The 17,797-nt window shown below is 40.5% G+C and overlaps 1 protein-coding gene across 1 annotated transcript in view; it reads right to left on the bottom strand.

The window, feature by feature from the left end:
• Positions 1-17,797, bottom strand: part of PTPRS (protein tyrosine phosphatase receptor type S) — a 531,027-nt gene that overhangs the window by 250,120 nt on the left and 263,110 nt on the right. The window contains exon 9 of the mRNA XM_089681016.1: positions 12,745-13,014. Coding sequence (XP_089537142.1) covers positions 12,745-13,014 — 270 coding nt within the window. The remainder of the gene's footprint in view (positions 1-12,744; positions 13,015-17,797) is intronic.

The following is a 17,797-nucleotide window of genomic DNA, read 5'->3' as shown; positions in this document are numbered from 1 at the left end:
TGGTTGCTTTTGCAGTATGCTTTGGGTCATTGTCTATCTGCACTGTGAAGCGGCGTCCAATGAGTTCTGAAGCATTTGGTGGAATATGAGCAGATAATATTGCCTGAAACACTTCAGAATTCATCCTGCTGCTTTTGTCAGCAGTCACATCATCAATAAATACAAGAGAACAGTTCCATTGGCAGCCATACATGCCCACGCCATGACACTACCACCACCATGCTTCACTGATGAGGTGGTATGCTTAAGATCATGAGCAGTTCCTTTCCTTCTCCATACTCTTCTCTTCCCATCACTCTGGTACAAGTTGATCTTGGTCTCATCTGTCCATAGGATGTTGTTCCAGAACTGTGAAGGCTTTTTTAGATGTCGTTTGGCAAACTCTAATCTGGCCTTCATGTTTTTGAGGCTCACCAATGGTTTACAGCTTGTGGTGAACCCTCTGTATTCACTCTGGCCAACTGTTGTGAAGGGTGTTTTCTTCACCAGGGAAACAATTCTTCAGTCATCCACCACAGTTGTTTTCCGTTGTCTTTGGGGTCTTTTGGTGTTGCTGAGCTCACCAGTGCGTTCCTTCTTTTGAAGAATGTTCCAAACAGTTGTTTTGGCCACGCCTAATGTTTTCGCTATCTCTCTGATGGGTTTGTTTTGTTTTTTCAGCCTAACGATGGCTTGCTTCACTGATAGTGACAGCTCTTTGGATCTCATCTTTAGAGTTGACAGCAACAGATTCGAAATGCAAATAGCACACTTGAAATGAACTCTGGACCTTTTATCTGCTCATTGTAATTGGGATAATGAGGGAATAACACACACCTAGCCATGGAACAGCTGAGAAGCCAATTGTCCCATTACTTTTGCTCTCTTAACAAGTGGGAGGCACATATGCAAACTGTTGTAATTCCTACACTGTTCACCTGATTTGGATGTAAATACCCTCAAATTAAAGCTGACAGTCTGCAGTTAAAGCACATCTTGTTCGTTTCATTTCAAATCCATTGTGGTGGTGTATAAAGCCAAAAATGTTAGAATTGTGTCGATGTCCCAATATTTATGGACCTGACTGTATATGCCCTAATGTGTGATGTCAAAGTCATGTGACCTGAATAGCTCTGATCATACAGGAAATGTTCTCTTTGGCAATACACACAACACAGAGCACGCGTAGACTTACCACCGCTGCTCTGTACAGTTGACAGATGGATTGGGGCAGTAAAATAAGAGGAGGAACAAATAAAGGAAGGCTCAACTAGCCTTTTTACACACTGCATGGAATTAACCCCTTATGTTCCACAGTGGGTATAACAGGGATGTTTTACTTCATATACAGACTGATTTTAGCATTGTGGGTTTAATAACACTTTAAACTTGGAGGCCTGGGAAATAGGGTACACTCCCTGACATCCTCAGCTGAAAGTGTAGAAGCAGGAAAGCAGAAAAGGAGAGGGCACGCTTGTAGCCCCTGTTGAAATTTTTTCTATAAACTTGATACGTGCAGAAAATTCCTTCTTGGACAATACAGAGGAGGTAACCATGCCTGAAGAAGTTAAAAATGACACAGAGAAATGGGTGGATGCAAGCAGGGGACAGGGATGTGGGCTATATACAGTGAAGGAAATAAGTATTTGATCCCCTGCTGATTTTGAATGTTTGCCCACTCACAAAGAAATGATCAGTCTAAAAAATCGAATGGTAGGTGTATTTTATCACTGAGTGACAGAATAGCAACACAAAATTCAAAAGAAATGCATTTCTAACAAATTATGCACTGATTTGCATGTTCATGAGGGAAATAAGTATTTGATCCCCTTCACAAAACATGACTTTGTACTTAGTGGCAAATCCCTTGTTGGCAATCACAGAGGTCAGACGTTTCCTGTAGATGGCCACCAGGTTTGCACACATCTCAGGAGGGATTTTGGCCTACTCTTCTTGGCAGATCCTCTCCAAGTCATTAAGGTTTGGCGGCTGACGTTTGGCAACTCGAACTTTCAGCTCCCTCCACAGATTTTCAATCGGATTAAGGTCTGGAGACTGGCTAGGCCACTCCAGGACCTTAATGTGCTTCTTTTTGAGCCACACCTTTGTTGCCTTAGCCAAGTATTTTGGGTCATTGTCATGCTGGAACATCCATCCATGACCCATTTTTAATGCCCTGGCTGAGGGAAGAAGGTTCTCACCCAAGATTTGACGGTACATTGCCCAGTCCATCGTTCCTTTGATTCGGTGCAGTTGTCCTGTCCCCTTAGCAGAAAAACACCCCCAAAGCAAATGTTTCCACCACCATGTTTGACAGTTGGGATGGTGTTCTTGGGGTCATAGGCAGCATTCCTCCTCCAAACACAGTGAGTTGAGTTGATGCCAAAAAGCTTGATTTTGGTCTCATCTGACCACAACACTTTCAACCAGTCCTCCTCTGCATTATTCAGATGTTCAGTGGCAAACGTCAGATGGGCCTGGACATGTGCTTTCTTGAACAGAGGGACCTTGCGGGCACTGCAGGATTTCAATCCTTGTCAGCGTAGTGTGTTACCAATTGTTTTCTTGGTGACTGTGGTCCCAGCTGCCTGGAGATCAGTGTTCTCATGATCATTGACACTCCACGAGGTGAGATCTTGCATGGTGCACCAGACCTAGGGAGACTGACAGTTGCCTTGTGTTTCTTCTATTTGCGAATGATTGCACTAACTGTTGTCACCTCCTCACCAAGCTGCTTGGCGATAGTTTTGTATCCCAGTCCAGCCTTGTGTAGGTCTACAATCTTGTCCCTGACATCCTTGGACAGCTCTTTGGTCTTTGCCATGGTGGAGAGTTTGGAATCTGATTGTTTGATTGCTCCTATGGACAGGTGTCTTTTATATAGGTCACAAAATTAGATTAGCAGCACTCCCTTTAAGAGACTGCTTCTAATCCCAGCTTGTTACCTGTATGAAAGACACCTGGTAGCCAGAAATCCTGCTGAATGATAGGGGATCAAAGACTTATTTCCCTAGTGAACATATAAATCAGTGCATAATTTGTTAGACATGCATTTCTTTTGATTTTTTTGTTGCTATTCTGTCTCTCAGTGTTACAATACACCTACCATTCGATTTTTAGACTGATCGTTTCTTTGTGAGTGGGCAAACATTTTAAAATCAGCAGGGGATCAAATACTTATTGCCTTCACTGTATATCAGGACCTTTAGGAAGTTCAAATTGCAAGACTCCCCAAAGCTGTTAGGAATGGACTGAAGAACCACTACCCTTATGATCTTCCATAATAATAGTATGTAACGTGAGGAAATACATACTAATGGATATTCACTCACAAAAAAACTACTGAAGCAGGAGGGATTAATAGCCATCTATGACCAAGGCATCGCTGCAGCAAGGAGAACTGATTGTGGACCTAGCAAAGGATCCAGGTGGATCTGACAGAAAAAGCACAGAAGATTCTGAGTATGCTGTGTGCATTATAATGACAGGCCTGAAGGCTCCTGGTCTGTTTCACCTCCCATGAAGTTGCACTGTGACTGACAGGACAGGACTTACTGTAATGTTCTCTCAAGGTGCTCAGTAGAAGTTGCATTTTATAAACTGCAGCAACTGCAACGGCATTAATGAGGTCACCGTTTTTGCTCTGGAATAAGCAGCTAAACCTTAAGGTTGTTAAGAAACTATAGAGCAGGCTTTAATTTTACATGCCATCAGTAGCTGATGCCCTGGTGATTTTTATTTGCATCTCATAGTTCAACTTTAACATGACTTAATGCAAGGTCCTGTAGAAATTTGCCCCTCATCCTGAACTCACCTGTTCTCTGGTTTCTGCTCGCAGTGCCAAGGCAATGGTGACTTTATACTCCTTCCTTCAATTCTCACTGAGAAGATGCTACCAGAGCTGCTGCATCATCCACTGAGATTTTAGCTGTTCTGCATTCTCCAAGATCTCAATGGAGGATAACATCACCTTTACACCACTGAAGCCAAAAGAAAGGTGTATTTTTTTTCACTACAATTTGTTTTTCGTTTCCTAGCATTTAGCAAGTGTGGAAGGAGTAGAGTCAAAAACAGCACACTTTGTGCTAAATGCATGGCCCTTTTAGTAAGTAAAAATACTTTGGATGATCAGCAACATTTGCCAGTGCTCCAACCTTCCATAAACTGCTTTGACATGACTTACCCAGCAACTGGAAGTGCACAGTTAATGTTTTCTTTTTAAATGAAAATATATAAGGCCGGACCAGACTGCAGTTGGAGAAATGGTATTTTTGTTTTATCTGTAAAATCCTTTTCTTTGAGTACAGCACAAGACACAGGGCATCTTCCTATCCATTATAATTGGATCATGCTGCCACCTTACGCTGACTGGCAAAAAAAAGCATTGTTCTGCACTCCTGTGACCCGTTTTCAGCTCAGCTAACTCAGCAATCAGCAGTAATGGTTCGCTTAGTTCTCACACCAACGGGGCATGGATGCTGCATCCACCTAGGTAAGTATAATTTGGGGGAAAAAAATCCAAACTTGTCCTTTAAACTCCTCCCAGGCATAACCCCTCCATACTAAGTACAGCCTCAGTTATGTTGCAAGCCATGAACAACACAATAACAAGGGTTGTGATCCCTGTGTCCTGTGATGCATTACATGTACCTACAGGTAAAATAATCCTATTTTCTTTATCATACATTTCAAGACACAGGATATCTTCATGGGATCTATCAAAGCGTTGCATATGAGGAGACTACAACACAGCAACAAGTCAATAGTCCCCAAAATCCAAAACCACAATAGGTTTTGGATTTCACATCGCATAGACCCAAACATCTACCTGGTAGAACTTAGTAAAAGAATTAACTGAAGACTACGTAACAGCCTTACAAACTTAAGCTACAGAAGGTTAAAGTAGTCATTATTATTGTTACACAGTATATAGCGCCAACAGTTCGCTCAGCGCTGTACATTACAATGGGAGACAATACACGAGACAGTACAATATCAATACAATGCGATACACGAGGGGTTCGAGGGCCCTGCTCCTTGGAGCTTACAATCTAGGAGCAGTCATAAACCTCAGACATGAAATATGAACAAAGCATATACCCCATGGTGTTGTAACTGTCTCAATCCGGAGCACTAAGTGTAATTTCTGGTTGCCGACTCGTTCCTCTGCTATTAAGAGGTAGCAGGGAGGGAGCTTCAACGCATTCTCTGTGATTGACAGTCTCATCTCTGTTTCGGTGTGAAGGGGGTCTGTCCCTTCCCTCCAATCAGCTCTCCTCACTGAGCTATTCAGAGTGTAATTTCATCTACCTGCCCCCTGTTTTCTAAAAGTTTAGACAAGCTGTTTAAATTCTGGACTTTGAACAAATGTAGAGAAGAGATACTGCAGATAAACAGGCACAACTTATGTAGGAGGATTTGTTTGATCTCTGTGTATCACCTGAGGCCAATCACTTCACTCAGTATATGTAAGGGTTTACAATAATTTTAGTGTTGAATAGCCCAGTAAGCACCTACACTCCTGGTAGAATGAGCTGCTACAGGAAAAGGCTCTCTTCCTCTTAGACAATAAGCCTGGGGAAAAAAAGCCAATAGATCCATCTAAAAATTGTACACTTTGAAGTTGCTTGCCCTTTCCACTGTCCATCAGGAAGGACAAACAAAATCAGATTGTTTAATCAACACAGTTGATTTCAGGTATATTTTTACCTTACGAACCACATCCAAGGTATGAAAAGCTCTTACTTCTGTAACTGAGGATTAGGACAAAAATAATGCAACACAATATCCTGGTTAAGATAGAAATAAAGATGACTTGGGTTGTAAGACCACCTGTCTCTATGAATGAACAGTCAAGAGCCACTAACTTCAAAATCCTGCAAGTTACAGCAACCAAAATGACAAGCTTCCTCATCAGAAGTAGTAAAAGAATGTCTCAGATGGGCTCAAACAGAGACTTCTGGAACACAGACTGTACCAATTTGAGGCCCCCACAAAGTCAACAGGGTCCGGATCGGTGGAGCAATGCATGACACCCTTTACGAAGGCATGCACTAATGAGAGGCAATGGTAATCTGGAACCAACTAGGCCAAAATATGATCCTTGATGGTACTCTGGACTGAAGTTTTGGCCACTCCCGATTAGAGAAATGTCAGAACGTGTCCCACAATGTTCTGTATTCCCTAGAATTAAGTTTATGTACCCCACATCACACCAAATATGACTTCCAAGTCAGATGATAAATCTTCTGTGAAGCTGTCTTTCTAGCCTACTGAAGCATAGGGAGCACAGAATATCGGAACCTGCAAAAGGAGGTTGAGTTGATCCAGAAGAGTCCACAGCTTGTCCATCGACAAGTTTATGATGTTTGATGTCTGAGTACTACATCCTCCTGGGCCAGGCTGACTCATATCACCAGAATCTATTCTAACCTTATCTCCACAGGTGAATTCAGTGACTGCATCCTCTTGTCCCATGCTGACAGACAATCAGTTAAAGGGTTCTAGAATGTAACTGGTCAAATGGAGGAGTACGAGGTTGCGTAGGTAATCCACAATGGGAATACCATGGGAACGCAGGAGATCCAAGACCAGAGCCAACACCTTTGAGAACACCCTTGGTACCCGTGGAGAGGCTGAATTAGAAGAGTAGTAAATTGAAAATGTCTGCTCTCCACCGCAAACCACATTATATCTAATGACGGCAGAAAATCCTCCTGCTGTAGGAAGATGGCCACTGATTGTATGGATAACATTTAGATTTTCTGCACACAAAGAAACTTGCTGAGACTTTTGAGATTCAGAATTGGGCAAACGTTGCAAGCTTGTAACCCTGAGCTAACACACTGCAGGCCTATTTGCCTGCAATCTCCCCAGTCCACGAACGTCAGCAATGGTTCCCCCCACTTGATTGACTGAGGACACCCATTTATTGGGCGGAGGACTTGTCCTCAATCCTTGAAGGTTTTGAGGTCCATAGCTTCTTGTGGATTTGGGCTTAGGCTTAGAGCTGGAGATCTGTGATGGGTGAAAGGAATGCTTCTTGAAATTAGGAGGAGTAGGTTTTTGTACCACAGACTTCACCTTCTTTTGAGCGGTAATAGGGTACTTTAGCCAAAGTTATCTTTTGCATGTAATTATCAAAGGCATGGCGAAACATGCATTCCATTTGAAAGGGTAGTCATTCAACCTGCTTCTCGCAAGGCAGTTTGGCTGACCAAAACTTCAACCAAAGAATCCTGTGCGTATGCAAAGATAACATGGCCAAATGAGAAAGGTGTTGAATAGTGTCTCTCAAGGCATCCACTAAGAAACTAAGTGTGAGACTGAAATCCTCCAGGAATTTACCTGATCTGGCATCCTGCCACTCACCATTCTTTTCTCATCCGTCATGCCCACAATTTAAGGGCCTGATACACCTCACAGATGCTGCTGCAGGTCACAAGGCTGCCCCTACAAGGGAATATAAGGTTTCCAGGCACTTATCCATAGCATCTTTAAAGACTGGTGCTTTGTCCACAGGAACAGTCAGGGTTTGTTAAGATAGGATTTACAGATTTACAGGTGACATGCTACTGTTTCGGTAAACTTGCTTTCCATAGGATATTGTTCAGCAAACTGCTTCAATGGTACAAAAACCTTTTTAGGGTGAGTCCAGTTCAAATACAAGACATCCAAAATTGGTGGTGCCAGGACCCCAAACCAGAAACCGTTTGGGTAGGCATGTTCTAGGTGTGGTAACTGAGTAGGTCCAAACCACTTCTGTCAGTAAACCTGCAAATGCCCTTTGAGTTTGCAACAAACCTGGGCCCTGGGGTTCAACAGGATTGGACTCTGCAGAGGAAGAACTTCCTCTATCTCCTAAGATCCCACTACTCCTCCCCCCAGGGGAATTACTGCAGGGGGAGGCTCACCTTACCTGATAAAGGGATTTTCCTCAATTTCCCTACCTCCTACCTCTCTGCTATTGCTGAGACATGACCTGTTGCCGATGAGTGGACTCTGGTAATGAGTAGCCCACTATCAGCTGAGAGGGGCAAGTGTTAGCAACACCCACCAAAATCACTGCACTCACAGTGGTAGAACTTTCTGGAGAAATCAGTAGATTACTGCCCTCAGTCCAGCAATCCACCTAGAAGGCTTGCTTGCACCGCCGACCACCCTGTGCCTTCCCGAGCTGATGGAGCAAAAAGTCCAGGATGGTAACCGCAATTGAACTGCCCCTGATGACAGCACAGGTGCACTACACAGGTGTATGCATGCCATCCATCTAAAGCTAGGAGTGGAAGTAGAAGCACGATCCCCCCCACCAGGCCGCCCCTACTGAACTCTGCTCCTACAGTGCAGCACACGGGGTGGCAGCAAAGAATGGTGCAGTAAAAACCGAAAACCCTATGAAGCGTAGGGCAGATAATCAGGGAAGGTACAACCATCAGAAAGACTCCCATCAGAGGCACTTGCCATTCTTGACATATAGCACTCTGCCAGCTTGCGAGGCACTATAAAATTACACAGGCTCCAGTTTGTGCAGGGTCCAGTGCCAAAAGGCAACATTACAGGCTGTCCCCACACTTCTGTCACAGGTTCCAGGTACCATTCCTCTTGCCTTTAGGCTGTATTCAACAGACCTGGATATATTCAGACTCCTGTTTTCAACAGGAATTTTGAGAAAAAAACTAGCTGAGAAAAAGTAAATGTGCAGAGACTGCACAATTATGATCACCACCTAAGCCTCTAGCAAAAAAACTGATGCTATGCCTAGGTGGGAGAGGTTATACCTAGAAGGAGATTCATTCCTTTTGTTTGCCAGTGTCCAATGACCCGAAGGTGGCAGCATAACCCTATCGTAAATGATATGAAGATACCCTGTGTCCTGGGATGTACAATAAAGAAATTTCTATGTATGATAATGAGTTCCTTGAACAGTTATAAATGATTGTTACTGCTCTTTGAAGAAGCCTTAAGCTGGATATTAACATATTGAATTTCAATATGTGAGTACTACTCCCTGTTCAACAAAAGCCGGTCTAATGACTAATTTCTATCGAACAGTCCTGCGGGAAACACAGGCAGGCCAGCACCCGTGGTCCATACTGTCAGATGCAGGGATTTATGAGGGTTTTTTTTTTTAATTCAACCAAACCTCTGCAAGTACACTCTGCTTTACACATCCCAATTTTCAACAAATTGTTGCACTGAGACACCAATTTGACATGGAATTAGATTGTATATGGCCACCAATGCATTTTTACTTGTGGTGGTTTAAAGCAGGACTAAAGTTCTTTATAAAATAAAAACCTAGAAAAAGGATTTACTCAAATCTAAAGAATAGTTACACAGTTCTCAAACCAGAACTTTTACCTCTGTTTTTTCCTATTATATTTATTATACTATTTTCTCTTTTACTGTATATTATATTAAGTGGGTTAACATCCCTAACCGTACCAAACCTTCTCTATCAAGATGCATTGCTTTATCAAACCTAAAATATAACTTTGTAATACCAATGATGTTGGAAATTGGGATTGTTGTATTCACTTCCACTGCAGTGAACAAAAAAAGTAATATAAAAAGAAGCTAAAAAAAAAGGATATTTTTGGGTCTTTCCTTATGGATTTTTGGCATTATTGTCAGATATATGATTTCTTTCAGAGGTTGTTTCCTAGAGTGTGAACCCGTGACACATTGACTTCCTTTGAGACTTTGTGTATGGAACTGGTGGATCCTAGACATTTGCTATCCCAGATGTACCATGGTTTACTGTCTAGTTTCTCAAACGACACCCTATTATATACGAGAATGGAAGGCTGAATTGGGCTTCGATCTATTAACCCTGCAATTGCGGAAAATCACTCAGATGAGCCATGTCTCCTCCATCAGTTCCAAAATAAAAGAGTTGTGCTATAAGTTTTGGTCTCGTTGGTACAGGACACCTTCCTGGATTTTCCCTGGGGCTGATAACAGATGCTGACGGTGGTCCCCTCAAGAGTGCACTCCAAAATTTACAAACGTAGTGTCACCTCGCACCTTTTGAATACCACTAAGAGCTTAAGAGAGCTCTTAGTGGCATTCAAGAGCCACTAAGAGCTTAATACCATGCCTCTGAAAGCAGAGCTGATGCCCTACTGTTGCGGAGTGGAAGCAAGAGGATGATAGGATCTATGAAGCCGAACGATGGATCTATACTGTTAAAAATGAGCTTGAGAAATTTCATGACATATGGTCCCGGTGGTTATACTACTCTATGGAACTGCAAGGTCCGGTTGACTCTCCTCCAGGTACGGGTTCCCCATGATTTTTTATCCCCCCCCCTTGGGTCTCTCGCTTTGGCCCCTAGATCTTCCCCTCAGCTGGTTCTACTCTGTATGTCTGAGCCCGGTGATTCTGCCACTGGAATAATGTGCGGTGGGTTTTTTTCCAGGTTCTATCTCCTGATTTGCCTCTCTCCTGTTTCGTCCCGAGCGCCCTCAGACCTGTGTTGTTATCCTTTTTTCCACTGGCCCTAGGAGAAGATGCATTTTTTCTTATTTTGTACCAAATAAATAAAAATATATGCATCTAAATAAAAGCCCTATCTGTCCCAAAAATATGGGTATAATACTTTGGGGTAGACTAGAAAACCTAAAAGATATGATGTGCAGAACAGAGACCTCGCCAAAATGAAAAGAAAGGCTCTGGTACTGAAAAGGTTATGATATAAGATTTGTAAACTTTTTTGCAGTTGCCCACAATTTTGAAAGGGCTATCAATTCTGACAAGAATGTCTTGTCTAATACACAGCTAAATGAGCTGATGTAGCCTTTTACTGATATGTTTTTATCAAAGACTTTTCAGCTATATAAAGGTTCACACTTCCAGAATCAGTTGTAATATGAAAAAGACACTTTCCAGAAAGGATGTGTTCTATGGACCATGTCTTCAAAAACCAGACATCAAACAATCGCCATTCTGTCGGATCAGTGCTCCTCAAATACAAGGTAACCCCGTCTTTTCTCTGCTAATTGCTAACACCTCCAAAATATACCTAATCAACTGACTTAATTACAGATATATAATCTACACAGGTGTTCTAGTTGATTAGTTTTATAGTGAACCTGTGTCTAGACTAAGCATTATGGAGAAATTCATCTTCAAAATTCTAAACAGAAGCATTGAAATCTTAGTGTTCTTTTCCCATTACAAAATCTTGGCAGCTTGCCAGTCTTTTTTTTATGACAAAGTCTCTTTAAGGGCTCCCTTAAAGTGTTACTAAACCCATGACCCTGCATTCACTATATCTGATCTTCCACAGTACATAGAACTTGGAAATTCAATTATTTTAGTAAATATAAACTGCTAAATACCTTCTATCATCAGCAGTTACAGCAGTATTGTGACAGCACTGGTTAAAGCTTGTAGGAGCAGTTTTCATTCTCCCCTGATTATCCAATAAGGCCGCATAACCCCTGACTCTCTGTCTGGACAGAGCTGATTGGCCCTGTGCTGATCACATGCACTCTCCCAAGAAAAAAAAAATCTCTTGCAGTACACACCAAACTGAACATGTGCAGCTTGCTCCCAAGGCTCTGTTCTATCAGCAGATGGTTTGGGGACAGTAGAAGAAGGGGGGATCAGAGAAGACAGGATCAAACAACCTTTTTACACAATGTGGAGGGTTAACCCCTTAGGATCCACAATGAGTATAACAAGCATGCTTTACTGCATATACAGAATGATTTTACTGTTGTGGGTTTAGTAACACTTTAATTTTTGTGATTTTCCAGACAGAAATTAAATTACTTCCCATGCCCAGGACGAGACATACTAGCACTTCAGAAAAAGTATTAAAGTGCCATCACAGTGAACTCCAAAACTCCTGCTGAGAAAACCTAAAAGTCTTTTTAGCATCTCAAAGAATTGAACAAAGCCTATGGGCAGGAGTGCATATGTGTTTAGCAGCTTAATCAAGTGCTTTCAATTAACCAGTTGGGTATAAATGCTTCCTTATAATGTGAGATATGCATAAGTCTAGGCTTTACTTTAAACTGCTGTTCTGGCATTTGACAGACAAATGAAAAAGGGTGGTATAAGCATCAGGAAACGGGGGGGGGGGGGGGGGGGTAAATCCTGACTTGGGCAGAAGTCAAGGCCCCGGCTATATTAAAGGGGGCACCACAGGGACACAGAGAAGACAGGCAAAGACTAACTAAGGTAACATCACACTTGTTAGATCTGGCCGGGTTCCCTTTAAAAAAATACTACACAAACAAAAAGTGAGAATATAGAAACATGAAGCCATTATTCATGCCAAAAGGGTTCCATATATTAGGGAGTACACCCATTACAGCACATATAATACACAAAAATTAATTAGGAATTTCTCATCTTTATCAACGGGTATGGGGTTTCATATGAAATGAAAGAGACTGGTATAAGCATCAGGAAAGGGAGGGCTAAATCCTGACTTGTACAGAAGTCAAGGCCCAGGTTGTGTCCAAGTGAGCACCACAGGGGCACAGAGAAGACAGGCAAAGACTAACTAAGGTAACAGCACACTTGTTAGGCCTGGTCAATTTCCCTTTAAAAAAATTATTGTGAATTAAAATTAACAAGCATTAAATACGTACTTAAAAACTAGAAAAAAAAGCTACAGGGTACATGAACTGAAGTTGACAGCCTAATACAGTATAATTAGGGAATACGTCTGATAGTTCTTTGTAAATATCATATAGCATAGCATGTATTTTCAGTATCTTTTCAGAGGTGAATAAAGAAAGCTATACTCACATTTAACAGTGATCTGAGCTACCGACTCAATAACCCCAAGACTTGACATAGCGACACAGGTGTAGTTTGCAGACTCCTTAACGTTGGTAAGTTCCAGAACATTACGCCCCACAGGCATATCATCTTCTGGGGTTAAATCTTCAGCACCCATCATCCATTTCACATAGGGCATGGGTGAACCAACCGCAACACAAGTTATATTTACATTACCTCCAGGCATAATTTCATGGCTCATAGGTAAAATGGAGAAACGTGGGGCTACACGACGAACTGCAGATAAAATTAACAAGGATACAGAAGAATGACTTGAATAAAAATACTGAATATTAAAGAAAACATATTATGAAATTAAAATATATATATATATATATGTAAACACTTTGAAATAAAAAAAAAAAATACTACACAAACAAAAAGTGAGAATATAGAAACATGAAGCCATTATTCATACCAAAAGGGTTCCATATATCAGGAGTACACCCATCACAGCACATATAATACACAAAAATTTATTAGGAATTTCTCATCTTTATCAACAGGTATGGGGTTTCACAAACTAAATAAAGTGACCACATGTATCCATATCCACTACTATAGTATCCCCACATTATCAACAATGAATACTTAAGCATCTAAATATCTTCCTTACAAAAGTTTCAATTAACGAGATTGATAGAAAAAATCATTGGACTTGACTATTACTGCTATTTCTGATAGCCAAATGAAGCTTATATTAGTATTCACAACTATTATTTTGGTGTACCACATACCAGCAGCAGAAATGAGAAACTCTAATGAAATTTTTGTGGTTTTGGGGTGTAAAAACCCTAACAAAGCCTCTTTAGAATCTGACACGGTTTCATCGATAAATGCAGCTTTCAGAAACACAAACATCATGCAAAAGAAGTATAATTTACTTAAAAAAAAACAAAACATAAAATAAAAATAAAAAAAAAAACAGGGAAAAGAAACGACAAAAAGGGAAGGGAGGGAAAAGACAGAAAATGCAGAGGAGTATAACATAAGGGCAACTAGCAAATGCCCGCAATAATAGTGGATGTAGAAAAAGGCATCAGGGGATTAAGGGCAGGGAACCCACTTAGTGCGTTAAGCTATAGCATATGTGACTAAATGTGTTTCAGCACATGAAGGCTTCCAGCCTTGGTGATATATAAAAAAGGTTATTCATTGTAAAATAAAGTAATGGATTAACGTTGATAGTAACAGTGACATGTTCTGTGCATCCCCCTTGCTGATAGGTGGATGCAGTTTTCAGACCTTGCGAGTTAGAACATGGATCAAGGGGTTGACGCAGCCCCTTTTTTTGTGACTCTGTTCCTGGTAAAGACAATCCAAATTTTTTAGGTCCCACAATAGACTTGCTTTTGACTGTACAAATGAAGTGTTATTTATTACAGACTTAGCAAACAGAATATATATTGTCTTAAAAATTGTCCAAATCAAAAAAATAAAAATCCAGATTTCTAAAAGGTAAAATAAAATTAAAACAATTATTGGAATTAAGCTATTTAAATACTCTAATTGCATATATATATATATATATATATATATATATATATATATATGCAATTATATAAATATATATGTGTATGCCATTAAAGCTGATACTTTTGTACTTGTGCTAGTATTTCCTTGTTCCAAAGAACAGAGTCACAGAGGCCCCACCAAATCCTCAGGCACACCCAACATACAATGAAGAAAAAAACGAAAAACAAAAAAAAACAAAACAAAAATAAATAAAAAAGAGCATGCCAACAACAATACAGGGGGTGCAAGTCTTCTGATGGGGCCAACATATAACTGAGTGCAGAGAGTAGAAATGAGAGAAAAGCTGACAAAATCTGGTCAGCAAACACATTTGCAGACAAACAGTAGCATGTGATGCATACACTGTATTGTCACGGGAGTAACATAATAAAAACTTTAAAAGATCTGAATCAAAATAGAGTTTTAAAATATGAATTGGTTCAAAAAAGAAAATATCGGAGTCTGAATGAGAAGAGAAAATGACAATACTTTGGAGATTTGGGAAGATTTAGATCTGCTATTCTAAGTATATGAAAAAAGAAGAAAGGCACTCACAGAGCATTATAACTAATAAGTTCTATACAGTTTGACATTCAAATCTGAATTAAGCTACATTTAATTATATCAAAAGCCAAACGCCCCAGTATTGCTGACCAGGAAAAAAGTGTAAGAAAATGCCAAACTTTACAGTTCCCAATAAGGTAAACTCTTTTTGTAGGGACATCTGCTCTGGTAACAACTGTCCAAGAGGGGACCTCTCCTCACCTTGGAGAGATATCCTTTCACTTATCACTTAATGTTGTGGACAGAAAGTGAAGGGAAATCTCCTAAATCAATCACAGCAAAAACAAGCAACAATTACCTACAGATACACATTAACCACTTCAGCTACAGAAGATTTTATTCCCTTCATGACCAGGCCATTTTTTGCTATATCGCATTACAATGCTGTATCCAAACGAAATTTATATATAATTTTTTTTAACACAAATAGAGCTTTCTTTTGGTGGTTATTGGTCACCGTTGGGTTATTGATTTTTTGCGATATAAACAAAAAAAGGGCAAACATTTTGAAAAAAAAACATTTTTTTTCTTTCTGCCATAAAACATATCCAATAAAATACAAAAATTGAATTATCACATTTCTTCCTACATTTTGGCCAAAATGTATTTTGCTACATGTCTTTGGTAAAAGAAATCCCAATAAGTGTATATTAAATGATTTGCGTTAAAGTGATAGCGCCAACAAACTATGGTATATGTACTGAAAATTTTTTTTCATACTACTAATGGTGGTGATCAGCAATTTATAAAGGGACTGTGGGATTGTGGCGGGCAACCTGACAATTACTGGCACTGACTGCCACTAATACAGTGATCAGTGATAATGGTAAACACTGTCACTGTACTGACACTGGCTGAGAAGGGGTTAACATCTAGGGCGATCAGGGGTTAAATGTGTGCCTAACTTTGAGTAATGTGTGTGCTGCTTTTACAAAGGGATGAGAAACTGACAGATTGCTCCCTATGTACAGAGCTCTGTATTGAATGTCAACACAGAGCTGAGGGCTGTGACTGCACACAGCAGGTCAGCAGGTCCCAGCTATGAATCATTGGTGGGGACTTACTGATAAGCTCTTGCTGTGTACAGATCGCCCAGCGGTGACCAATAACCACCAAAAGAAAGCTCTTTTTGTGTGAAAAAAATTATACATTTCATTTGGATACAGCGTTGCAGTGCGATATAGTCAGTGGGTGCCGCCGGGTTGTGAGGTTGGGGGTGCGCGCACATGCACCCGAAACTAGGCAGTAACACACCCGTATGTCGTTTTGCCTACAGTGGCCGCCTGTCCACAGTACAATGAAGACAGAAGGTCGTAAAGAGGTCAAAGGGGCATGGCTGACTGAATTGGGCAAGGTGTATAACTGGTACACAGTTAGCTTAAAGATAACATTACCCCAACAGTTCATATTCCCTATATGAGTCTGTTGTACCATGTACTTGTGTTAAAGAGTATCCTGTTCTCCTTGTATTGCTTCCTTTGCATGAAATACCTGGTAATCCTGCCATTCCACCTGCTTTACAATTTAAACTGACCACACTAGGCATAGAAGAACATCCATCCCAGCGTGGTCAGTTTTCTGGCTGTGCTGGGAGAACAGCCTTTCTGTCTTTAACCAGTTCCCGCCCGGCCTATGGCCAAATGGCGGCCGGCAAAAACCCTCGTCCCTCCGGGTGGATGCCATATGGCATCCTTTCAGGCATGCGCAGTTTGCATGCCAGCAGAGCCGCGCAGTGACGCGATCTGTCACCGGCCGTGTACCTCGGACACGGCCGATGACAGATCTGAGTACTGTCCCCGTTGCCAGTACCATGTGACCTGCTGTGACCAATCACAGCAGGGCACATGACAGTTGTATACAATGGATGGCTTCCTATCATGCCATCCATTGTATACAAGTGTGGCTAGCTGTGAATGGTCACAGCGACCACATGCACAAGCTGGGCCAATCACAGCCCAGCTGTGTCATGTGATTAGCTGTGGCCAAATCACAGTTAAGAAAAAAAAAAACTGAATGAATCAATTTCATTCAGGTAAATGCTTGCTTATAGCAAAGTAATTCTTTGCTAAAAGCAAATTGTGTAAAAAAAAAAAATATATATAGATCACTTCCCCAAAGTAATACAATGTTACTATGGTAACATTATACTACTTTGGTCATAGTGAAATATGAAAAAAAATCTTTAAAAAAATGTAATACAAAATAAAAAATAATAAAAAAATAAAAGAAATTATAATTTTTATTTTTTTCGTACTGTCATCAGTCAGTGTCCCTGATCACCGCCATGCCAGTTATATGATGACACTGTACTGCACTGGTGACAGTATGGAAAAAAAAATTAGTGCAAATCATTTTTTATTTCTTCATTTCCAAACAATGACAAAAAAAGTACAACTTAAAACTCGCCATGCCTCTTATGAAGTACGTCAGACTGTCTACTCTACAAAAAGGGGTTATTTGGGGGATATCTGTACTGTTCTGACATTCTTGGACCTCAAGAAATTAGATTTTCTGTCAGTACTTCAGGATTGATCAATTTTCAGATATATCCCATAGTTTGTGAACTGTATAACTTTCCTACAGACTAAATAATAAATACTAATTTGGGTTATTTTCACCAAAGACATGTAGTAGAATACATTTTGGCCTAAATTTATGAAGAACAATTATTTATTTGCAAAACTTTTATAACAGAAACAAAGAAAAAAGTGGGGGTTTTTTTTTCAAAATTTTCAGTCTTTTTTTGTTAATTTAGCAAACAATAAAAATCCCAGCGGTGATTAAAAACCACCAAAAGAAAGCTCTAGTTGTGTGAAGAAAATGATAACATTTTAGTTTGGGTACAATGTTGTATGACCGCGCAACTGTCATTCAAAGTGTGAGAGCGCTGAAACCTGAAAATTGGCCTGGACTGGAAGGGAGTAAAAGTGCCTGGTATTGA

The sequence above is a fragment of the Staurois parvus genome, unplaced genomic scaffold, assembly GCF_062004578.1.
Source record: "Staurois parvus isolate SC_StPar_1 unplaced genomic scaffold, SC_StPar_1.0 ptg000256l, whole genome shotgun sequence".
NCBI lineage: Eukaryota > Metazoa > Chordata > Amphibia > Anura > Ranidae > Staurois > Staurois parvus.
Note: the sequence above shows the minus strand (reverse complement) of the source record. Positions and strands in the feature narration are given on the sequence as shown.